The sequence below is a fragment of the Berghia stephanieae genome, chromosome 4 (genome assembly GCF_034508935.2).
Source record: "Berghia stephanieae isolate SIO BIC M18660-M18661 chromosome 4, UCSD_Bste_1.3, whole genome shotgun sequence".
Taxonomy (NCBI): domain Eukaryota; kingdom Metazoa; phylum Mollusca; class Gastropoda; order Nudibranchia; family Aeolidiidae; genus Berghia; species Berghia stephanieae.
Window position 1 is genome coordinate 9474603 of NC_088363.1, and position 12500 is coordinate 9487102.

The following is a 12500-nucleotide window of genomic DNA, read 5'->3' on the forward strand; positions in this document are numbered from 1 at the left end:
GACAAGACATGACGGAGCCGGAGTTTACTCCTGTTTCTATAGAATAAAACGGACAATAGCAATTGCTTTTTATCCTTTGGATAGGACGCTAGTCTATCGTAAAGTACTTTCCGCCGGATCTAACAGTTCCAGCTACCTAATCACTGCTGGGTGGACATAGGAGTCAGAAAAAATCTCAACTGCATCCGGGATCGAACTCGGTCCCTTTGCGTGTGTAGCGAGCGCTCTACCAATTGAGTTATCGGGACTCCCATCAATTTTGTCATTATTGGTATGCTTATAACAAAGTACTGAATGACGTCATCTTCATTCCTACTATTCCCTGAGACAGAGTTATCCGGACCGCTTGGCTAAGGAGCTCACAACATTGCCATCCGGAAGTATAACGGACCAACATACAAAACTTTGTGTAGCCATGATAGTTATGCCAAATTAACTTCTCTCACGTTTTGGTTTGTTGTTTCAATGTCAAAACCTTGAATAGTAGCATCTAGCCATCTCCTGTTCAATCCTTATCTTCCCAGAAAACTTGAAACCCTTACAGATAAATCAATATTGTTCTTTAATAAAGCGTAAAACGCTTAAATTGCTTCACAAGGAGGCCCTACTCACAACAACCTTAACATCTACGACGAAAAAGCGATATATATTTTTTTCAACGGAGACTACGCTGTAAATGGTCAGGTACTCATTTTACATCTGAGTATCGTGAGAGAAAGTAATAAAGACCATTTATCAAGGACTAGACTTTGTGTCGCTTAAAATAGGACTCAAACCCGGCTCAGTTGGCAGAACACTCACTTTAGACGCAAAGCGACCAAGATCGATCCCAGGTGCAGTCGAGATTTTTTTTCCCTCGCCTCTGTCCAGCCACCAGTAAATGTGTAGCTGGGTCTGTTAGATCTGGCAGGAAGTACTGTGAGACAGACTAACGTCCCATCCAAAGGGTAGAAAGTGATTAATATTGTCCGGTTCACGCTATAGTAACCGGGATAAACTCCGGCTCTGATAGCTCTGAAGGACCGTGGGAGGAAAAGTAAGTAAAGACCCTTTTCCAAGGGCTCAACTTCCTGTCGCTTAAAATAGGACTCGAACCTGGTTCCTCTGGGCCCGAAGGGGAGTAGCATACCTCAATACCACAGAGCAACATATTTAACGCTTACCTTCCCAGAAGACTTGATGCCTTTACAGATACAGAGGAACACCAAAACCCAGGACAGTAACAGACACAGCACCAAATCCCATTTCGGAGTTCCAAGTTCCTCAATGCCACTTGACAATCCCAGAACTTTCTTTCTGAAAATCGAAAAGAGCAACGATATAGATGGTATGCGCTTGGCCAAGAACATCACAAAATTGCCATCCGGAAGTATAACGGACTAATGCACACAACCATGTGTAACCTTGAACATTTCTTGTCTAGTTAATACAGTTAAGTGAGAATTACTCATAAACGCGGATGGCAAAAACAATAACAAAAATCTGAGTGACGTCATCTTTGTTCTATCTATAGATAGTTCGAAGATGACGTCACACGGGTCTTTGTTATTGTTTTTTGCCATCCGCGTTTATGAGTAATGCTCACTGAACTGTATTAACCTGACTATAAACGTTCATGGATACACACAGTTCTGTGTGTTGGTCGGTTATACTTCCGGATGGCAATGTTATGAGCTTCTTAGCCAAGCGCATACTATCTATACCTGTTGATTTTTTCCCAAAACTATGGACAGGGGATACAAAATTGACATCATTCAACTCATTGTTATTGATTTTAGACAGCCATTTTAATGATTAGCTCTCACAAAATTATATCAGACAATAAACGTTCAAGGTTACACATAGTTTTATGTGTTAGTGCATTATATCCGGCTGATGAGTGTTGAGAGTATTTTTGTAAACGGAGAGCATCAATACAAATGTAACTGAATAAGAATAGTCATTTAATATTATGATATAGCGTATTTTGGCAAATTCAACGCACTCAATACGCTTCACAATGCTCTGCGAATTAACCCTGCACATCATACTATATTTCTACTATATACTATATATATATATATATATATATATATATATATATATATATATATATATATATATATTATACAGTCCAATGTCGATTGTTAGACGTTCTCTTTGTACCAATAGTCTTACAGCCAGGTATTCTATATAATGTAATATAATTAAATATTAAATAAAGGTGACATACATAATTATTACTTTCATCTATTTACGGCCTTTGACCAGACATCCTTCTTTGCTGTAGTCTAGAGAATCTCGACATTCAATGACGGAGGGCAGATAATACAGGAAATGGGCGCACTATATTATGATAACAACAAGTAGCATAATATAATATTATATAATGACCAATTGAACAAAATGAAGAATGATTATCTCTTTTCAGGTCCACCGTGCTATAGATAGTGTGCAGATGACGTCACTCAGGCCTTTCTTATTGTTTTTGCCATCCGCGTTTGTGAGTTGTTCTCACTAATCTGTATTAACCAGACTATAAAAGTTCATGGTTACACAGAGTTTGTGTGTTGGTCCGTTATACTTCCGGATGGCGATGTTGTGAACTCCTTGGCCAAGCGCATACTATCTATACAATAACCCAGACTAACCACCTTGAAAACTTAAAATTCGTATTTTTTAGAGATTAAAATTGCTATGGTTAACCTTAAAAATCAACAATTTATTGTCCTCACAGTGAGTAGGGGAGCAGGCACCGGTGTAAGATAAAGATCTGAACAAGTGTGTATGAAATATGTCTGACAAAGCAAGAAAGAAAAATACAAGAAAAGAAAATCCCAAAAAATCATTCTACAACGGCTGGGGATCGAACCTAAAACCTTCTGATTACCGGTCAGACGTGCTACCTCTGACCCGTAATCAGAAGGTCTGAGGTTCGATCCCCAGTCGAGGTTGACTGATTTTTTGGGATGTTTTTTTTTTCTTGTATTTTTCTTTCTTGCTTTGTCTGGCACATTTCATACACACTTGTTCAGATTTTTATAAGTAGTTTTTTAATGACTTTCTAGATGCGTATGAAGTTCTGCAATTCAAAATTTCATAATTCTGCGATTTTTTTTTATTTATTGATTTTGTTGTTGTTTTGTTTGTTTTTGTTTGTTTGCCAATAGTAGGCAGGCAGAATAAGATCCCTCGACCAGCTCAGAATTTACGTGATAAGAAAAAAATTTAAAAAATCCAACTCACTCCCAGAATTCGGTGACAGGATCAACAAGTGACAAACTGTCGTTGGAGTCCAAAGCAGACGTATTTTTGGAGCTGTAGTTGAAGTCCGTGGAACACCGCTCCGTATTCCAGTCTCCATCGCAAGAATCCCAGGGCAGATGGGAGGTAAAGGAGTGAAAGATGTACATGAAGGACCACGCCATGATAGCGTTGTAATAAATGTTCACGTAGAAGATGATAATCGTAATCGTCAGTCCTAGACCTGAAAAGAAAATATATTTTTAAAAATGATTTTTTTTTTTTTACCCTTCCTCGTGTAATCGCCAGATTTTGCGATGCCCTACTCTGCGAGATGAAATATCAGAAAAGGTGTGTATTAAATATAGTATCAGGCATAGAAAAAAAAAAAAATCATCCAATAAATCTACTTGCCTCAACTGGAAATTGCAGCTCAGACCTCTTGAGTACTATAATCTTGAGGTTTGAGGTTCGATTCCCCCCCCCCTCAATGAGGTAGACTGGGTTTGTTTGTTTTGTTTTTGTTTTCTTTTTGTTTTGTTTTTTGTTTTGTTTTGTTTTGTTTTTGTTTTTTTGTTGTAGTTTTTTTTTTGTTTTTTTTTTTTTTGGGGGGGGATTATTTGGGGGTTGTTGGGGGCGGGGGATGGGGGAAGGGCGGGGGTTCTTGTTTTTTTTTTTGTTCTGTTTTGGCTAGTACTGTTATATATATATATATATATATATATTATATAATTATATATATTATATATATATATATATATATATATATATATATAATATATACACACACACACACCTTTTCATGTTTTCAACCTACACATCACATCCTGCTCCCTTAATTATTGCACTCTCCTCGGCATTCAAGGAAGGTGCATGGAAATCCTTTCAACGCCCGATTTTCACAGAAACCATCCATGTTGCATAAGAGAGAAATTTGAGGGTTGATATTAATTTGTGCCCAAGAACAAAAAATCAAAAGTTCCTGAAGTAGCAGTTGTTACCGGGACGGCGCAACCTCACCAGCCCTAAGCTAAAAAAAAAATGGGTTTTTTAAAGGTCATCTTATAAAGAACAATATGTTATCTATTTACTCAACGTTTTAAAGGATATGCTGGCAATCATTAATATGTTGATGCGACGCCTGTAAAGCTATATCACCACGCTTTGAGATGTTTGGTTCATGGAAAGCGTTCAGCTAATGTCATTTATTATCATTATTATTTTTATTATTATTCATATAATAATAATAATAATAATAATAATAATAATAATAATAATAATAATAATAATAATAATAATAATAATAATAATTATTATTATTATTATTATTATTATTATTATTATTATTATATTATATTATTATTATTATTATTATTATTATTATTATTATTATTATTATATTATTATTATTATTATTATTATTATTATTTTATCATCATCATCATCACTATCATTATATTATTATCATTATTAGTATTATTATTATTATATTATTATATTATTATTATTATTATTATTATTATTATTATATTATTATTATTATCATTATTATTATCATTATTATTATTATTATAGTGTCGTACACAGTAGTAACTCGAACCCGGAATTTAGGTCACATGATGGTCACATCAAATGGCATAAACCTGCACCCATACGAATAGATAGTATAAGCTATTGCCAAACTTCAATAACACAATTAACAATACGCTTCAACAGTCGTAACGTCACTTCTCTCGTAATGACGCATGGTAACTTAGTAACTGGCTCTAAACTATTGGAACAATGGCGGACGCCCTTATGAAATATTTCTCCGACGAACATAAAAGCGTATCTAGAGGAAAAAAGCCATCATAAATCTGATCATGTTTTGACTTTTACACATTCTGATCACAAGACATATGAAAAGTTCTAGCCAGCATTAAGAATAAAAAGTACCTATTTTCGAAGACCGCCGTTGCTGGGTGACGTGACATCATACTATTGAATCCAATTGGTAAAATGATATGAAAAAGAGTATACTTTTCATTTGTCAATGAACATGTCTAATGCGATCTAGTGGCAGGGTGGAGTGTTTGATTCTGGTAGATATTGCGAACCTAACTTTACACAATGGTGGTGTCTCGTGTTTATGTTCCTGTTGTCTTCGGATCCCTTGTAAATCCGTTTGAGTACATACAGTGCATGTTGTGCTAAATAGAAGCATATTTTTTTTTAAATATTGATAATCATTTGATTTATTAATTTAACCCTTTCCTTACCAAGCACAGGAAAATCATGACATTCGTTACGATCCAACCAGCACTTTTATCATTCAGATTTCTTTTGTAAATCACAAAATTTAAAGAAAATTGTTTGATAAAAGTTATAAAAACGTGATAATGTGTTGTAGAGTTCATTTTGCTGACCGATATTATGCATAGAATGCAGTTGTTGCTCTTCTGTTTGAGTAAGAAAAAAAAATGGGTGTGAAATTTTGAGGAAAATTATGAAAATGGCTGGTAAGGGAAAGGGTTAAAGATTCTGGCGAACACACGAGACGGCATTTTGTCACATGACGCTGGTATTTCATATCCGCACTTGTTTGAAGATCTTTTATTTCGGCATCAAACAATCAACTGAAAAAACTATCCTATCTGATGGCATGGTCTATAATTTGCAGTAATAGTAAATTATTTGTTTGTTTGCTTTTTTTTTTTTGTGTGTGTGTTTATATTTGATACGATGTTATATATAATGGATTTGTTGGTTGTTAGTTGAGTTTTGATAATTTGTGTTCCAAATAGAGAACAAAAGTCTGATGTCAAAATACCGGTTCCAATCTCAATGGAATTGTAAAACCAGTCTTTTGGAGGTCTGGATACATACTTTGTGCAACTGTTTTGTTTTGTTTTTCTAATTTCAGAGTAGTAATATATTATTTTCTAAATAAATACTAGTCGTCAATGAAGATTATCCGTTTGTTTGTTTGTTTGTTGCTTTAGGTCTCTTCCAACACAATTGAGGTTATATGAGAGACCACTGAAACAAAAAAACAAGCAATCTAACAAAAATAGTACAAATGTAAATCAAAATCATAACCTAAAGATATCATAAGCTAAATTATAAATAACCAAGAACAAACAGGCAGAAGATTTACAGAAAAAAAATATCCCCTGTCAAAAATACAATCACAAACCAAAGAAGCAGGATAGGCTATTAAAGAGAAGAAGAAACGACATCACTATCGGATCGTACACCCATGCGAACATCATAGGTATATGATTCAAGGGTGATGCTCCCATCCAACCACCCGCTAAGAAGATTATCCGTCATCTCTCTTTTACGCCCCGTAACCCGAAAACCTGCCTATAGATGGTATGCACTTGGTTAAGAAGCTCACAACATTGCCATCCGGAAGTATAACGGACGAACACACAAAACTATGTGTAACCATGAATTTTTATAGTCTGGTTAATACAGTTTAGTGAGAATTACTCATAAACTCGGGTGGCAAAATCAATAACAAAAACCTGAGTGACGCCATCTTCATTCTATCTATACAACCCACTACTAAAATAGTTACACTACCTAATGATTCAATGTTTTACTTGAGCTTTTGAGCTTTTATATAGCGCAATATCCACTGAACGTGCTCAAAGCGCTTTACAAGGGGTCCCTATCCAACAGCAACACTTAAATGTAGGACGGGACATAACGCCTGTTCGGTGATATTACAATATTTTCGACAGAGACAACGCTTTTAACAGCCAGGTACTCATTTTACACCTGAGTAGGGTGAAAGAATGTGAGTGAAGAACCTTTTCCAATGTCTCAACCTTGCGCTGAGCTAGGCTCGAACCCAGGACCTTCCGATACCGCAAGAACACATAGCCGCACTTATCAATTGTTCTCTATTCACTCGGAAGAATGGTTACACACTTCCAAGGATTGTTCAAGATAAGATAAGATAGGCAAACTGCCTAAGATAGACGTTGAATTAAACTGAACTGTAACATTGTATCGTCAATGACTTCATTCTCATTTACTCAAATACACGATTCGCGGCATATGCAGAATACTCATGGCCATCATGCCACTGGTCCCAAATGTTTTCCGAGGAAAACTTCCAGCAAAGAGGAATAGAGATGTCAATTGGATTCAATAGTCTGATATCACGTCCGCCCAGCAACGAGCAGCCTGGTTCTAAGCAAAGAAAAGTGTCTTCTTTTAATTCTTCATAATGGCTAGAACTTTTTCACATGTCATGTGATCAGAATGTATAAAAGTTAAAAAATGATCAGATTTATAATGTTTTTCTCCTCTGGATACCCTTTTATGCTCGTCGGAGAAGTATTTCATAAGGCGTCCACCATGGTTCCGATAGTTTAGAACCAGTTACTTAGTTACTATGCGTCATTACGAGGGAATGACTGTTGAATCCTCTATCAAAGTTCTAATCGACTCACCTTGCAGAAGTGGCAGTATACTCCAGGCCATTGTACCACCTGCTCCCATAAACTGTCCTATGGAAACCTCCAGCAGGAAGAGAGGTAATGATCCAAAAATCATACACAAGAAATACGGTATTAAAAAGGCACCTGAAAGTAGAGAGAAGACACGCTTTACAATGTAATGTAAATGTTGCTGCTCGAAGCTCGAAGAAATAAATAACAATGTGAAATTGAATGTAAGCTTCAATTAAATATACGAAAACAGATTAAGTGGACGTTTCGGGTTTCAAATGAATAAACAAAAAAAAAAAAAATGATGAGCAGGAAATAGTATGCTCTTTTGTAAGGAAGCACGAATTAAAATAGAACAATAGACATTTCTAAAATGTAAACCGGTAAGATACAAAGATATTACTTCGGAGTTATTTAGATCACTAAAAATCATGTGCAGGAATGGGTTCTAGTTTTTGTAGTTTTAAACGAATATTTACAGTTGCTCACTACTCTATCTTAAAAAGCTGCCCGCCAGATCTAAGAGAACCAGCTACCTATTCATAGCTTGGCGAAGGGAGGAACTGCGTGCATGACGCCTTTTGTACGGACATATCGTCAACGCAGTGACCTACATTAGATCATGTTGAAGATTAATAATAATGATAATAATAATAATAATAATAATAATAATAATAATAATAATAATAATAATAATAATAATAATAATGATAATAATAATGAATAATAATAATAATAATAATAATAATAATAATAATAATAATAATAATAATAATAATAAGAAGAAGAAGAAGAAGAAGAAGAAGAAGAAGAAGAAGAAGAAGAAGAATATGATTTGATATGACATGGTATGCATGATATCCTTTTTCGACATGGTGACTGACTATATTTGTAATTATATTTTTAATCAGTCCCCAAGAAATGTGCATATTCTAAGAATTTGGAAAACTTTAAAAAATAATTCCCTGTCCCAAGACATCAAAAAGCCAAAGAAATGAATGGTTTTCGTCCTGTTGCGCTGACATCCATCCCGATGAAATATCTAAAAAATATTATCATACAAAGATTTCTACAACAAGGTACACAACACCTAGACAAAAACCAGTTTGCTTACAAATCAGGGCGTGGGGTGGACGACGCTATGTTAGTGTTTTCTCATAAAACTTACAAACACTTAGACACACCAAAGGGATATGTCAGAACCCTATTCGTAGACTTTTCGAGTGCATTCAACACCATCCAGCCTCACCTACTAATCCCTAAACTACTGTCCATGGAGGTGAGTCCCTCAGTGGACTCTGGTACTAGAATTCTTGACAGACCGAGTACAATTCGTTTCCCTCACGGATGATGAGAAGAACAAAGTTGAATCCTCTACCCTTGTCACCAACACTGGAGCACCCCAAGGAACTGTTTTTGTTCCAATACGTTTCGTTATATACACAAAGGACTATATAAGCGGGACAAATTATGTAAATATTTTAAATTATGCCGACGATACCGTCATTCAGGCCTTGAAAACATGTACTGAATTATAATAACGAAATTGAAAGATTTGTTGAATGGTGTGATAATAACTGCCTAGAACTTTATGTAATGAAACTAAAGATATGATATTTGATTTTAGTAAAGATAGTAACATATATGAAAATGTAATTATTAAAAACGAAAATACAGAGAGGGTAGAGGAGTATTAATACCTCGGTATAATTGTCAATGAAAGATAAGACTGGACAACTCATTCATGCAAAGTACTTAATAAGATGAAGACAAGATTATATTCCTGATGAGGAGACTGTACTCCATAAATGTTGACAAAGCAATGATATCTTTGTTTTACAAATCTTGCATTGTAAGTCTTTTTTCTTTCGGTGAAGCTGCTTGATGTGGAAATTGTAAAAAAAAATATGAAGTACTAATAATAAATAGAATAATAAAGCAAGCTAATCGAATGCTAGGAAATGATGGATGGAACAATTTTGAATATTTTCACAAAGATATTGCTAATATTTAGATTAACAAAATTCAAAGAGACGAGTCCCACCCTCTGTACAGCGAAATCAAAATAAGCCACAGGAGTAACAGGAACATGATACACATGAAAACCAAAAGACAAAGATATTTTAATTCATTTTTACCACCAGCAATATGAAACGTTAAGATGATTTTTATTATATGAAATTTGAAAAACACTATATTCTCTCTAAAATTTATTTATTTATGCCTGTTTACATGATGCTATATCTACATTATTTATTTTACTAATACATTCAAATGCCATGCTTTATTTTTACTTTTTATCAACCTGTATAGGCTATGTTCAATCTTTCCCAATCTATTTTCAAAATTCTATTTACTTTACAAATCCATTATTATAACCTTGTTCTAATGTCATGTCCGATTTTGATACCATTGCTTGTAACTCCTGTTTTAAGAATAAATATTTTATTAATTCATTCATTTTTGCCACATGGTGTTCAAATTTTTAACGCGCAACTGTGATTTAAATTAAATACTATCTTTTAATGTGCATACACAAGTTCAGACTAAAGGCCAGAGGTATGACCTATCTCAATTTATCAAATTAATATAAAAAGTGTTGCTAATGGTTCTTGGTTGTATATTTTTACATTTCTGTGCATTTGCATATCATGTATATATGTATACATTGTCGCCATAGAATCTCAACTTTGTGTTTATACATTTTCATGCATGCCACGTCTGCAAACAAATTCCATATTTTCTGATGAATAAAGTATATATTATTATTATTATTATTATTATTATTATTATTATTATTTATTATTATTATTATTATTATTATTATTATTATTATTATTATTATTATTATTATTAATTATTATTATTATTATTATTACTATTGTTACTATTATTATTATTATTATTATTATTATTATTATTATTATTATTATTATTATTATTATTATTATCATTATTATATTTGTATGTTTATTTTATTTTTAATTAGCTTAGTATTTTCATCAATTAGTTCATGACAGTGTAAAAATGTGTGTCGATAGATAAATATATGGATGAATGGTTTGTAACATTATGATAATTTCCATTCATAATATCATCATCTTATCTTTTATGAATTTCAATGGGCCAACATAAGCCAAGGCCTTTATATGGCCGTGACCCGTTAACATGTCTGTATGGCAAATGAATGCCAAATGTGAGTGCAAAATAATATTATCATACTTTGTACTTTATGTTTCTTTGATATACCAGCAGTCACGCCAACGGATCTATAGAAATGCGGAGCATATTAACTTTTTATAGATCTCATTGACGTATTAAATACTGAGCAATTAAACTAACATGGCAAACAGGTTAACATGATAATTATACGTCTCTATAAAAATTGAAAATATAAAATATGTAAGTTAATAATAACAACAATAATAATAATAATAATAATAATAATAATAATAATAATAATAATAATAATAATAATAATAATAATAATAATGATAATAATAATAATAATAATAATAATAATAATAATAATAATAATAAATAATAATAATAATAATAATAATAATAATAATAATATTAATAATAATAATAATAATAATAATAATAATAATAATAATGATGATGATGATGATGATGATGATGATGATGATATAATAATAATAATAATATTATTATTATTATTATTATTATTATTATTATTATTATTATTATTATTATTATTATTATTATTATTATTATTATTTCTATTATTATTATTATTATTATTATTATTATTATTATTATTATTATTATTATTATTATGAATATTCATTTTAACAACGCCACTACCACATTATCTCATTCGTCTGTAGTGTTTCATTCATCCTGTTTTGTTTAGGGAACCTAAAATGTCCACTTTATCTGTTTTCGTTTATCAAATTGAAGATTACATTCAATTTCACATTGTTATTTCGAGCTTCGAGCAGCACCATTTACATTTCGCTATGGTGGAGAATAAATGCAAGTTCTTACACTGTGAAAACACTGAAAGATCGTATTTCTTATTTATATTCTTAATTAACTTTTTAATAGACAAAATAAAAATAAAATTCCCTTTATTCATCCCCACTGGGAATTTGTCTTTAGGGTCTTTTCCTAAGGAAAGACTGGAATAACTCAATTGTCAGCCGCAGTGTAGCGCCGTAAAGTGAGGTTAAGCGAGGTGACTTCCTCAAGGTCACACAACGAGTCGGGTAGTCGAACTCAGTACCTTTTGGGTCCGAAGCAATGACCGTACCGTTCAGTCACGCTGCCCCCTTTGGGTCTCATTCATCGTGGCATAATAGGGGATTCACGTATAGATAGAATGCGCTTGGCCAAGGAGTTCACAACATTGCCATCCGGAAGTATAGCGGACCAACACACAAACTCTGTGTAACCATGAACTTTTATAGTCTGGTTAATACAGTTTAGTGAGAACAACTCACAAACGCGGATGGCAAAAACAATAACAAAGGCCTGAGTGACGTCATCTGCATACTATCTATAGAACCCATTTACTTTTATTTTTGAAGTAAACATCGAATAATGCGATATTTGAAATTAATTGAGCGATATTTGAGTTATCAGCCTGTACCATTTGACACTATCTAGATAGAATTTCGCAATATGTGTAGGGAATGAGATTAGCGGAAGAGTAGCGTCCCTTGATTGGACGTCACCGGCGGAAAAGTTATTAGAGAGATAACGTCATGTTGGGTGTGCGCATGCGTCTCTAGTCCTCGATTCCGGAGACAGTTAACCGAAAGCGAGGACGAGAGAGACGCATGCGCAAAACCATATTGACGTTCCCTCTGT

General features: G+C 33.3%; 1 protein-coding gene across 2 annotated transcripts in view; it reads right to left on the reverse strand.

Annotated features, from left to right (window-relative positions):
• Positions 1–12500, reverse strand: part of LOC144969997 (sodium- and chloride-dependent betaine transporter-like) — a 37741-nt gene that overhangs the window by 20493 nt on the left and 4748 nt on the right. For both annotated transcript variants that reach the window (XM_078909133.1, XM_078909134.1), the window contains exons 3-5: positions 7668–7799; positions 3226–3466; positions 1164–1296 (exon numbers count right to left, since the gene is read on the reverse strand). In XM_078909133.1, the coding sequence (XP_078765259.1) occupies positions 1164–1296; positions 3226–3466; positions 7668–7799 (506 nt within the window). The remainder of the gene's footprint in view (positions 1–1163; positions 1297–3225; positions 3467–7667; positions 7800–12500) is intronic.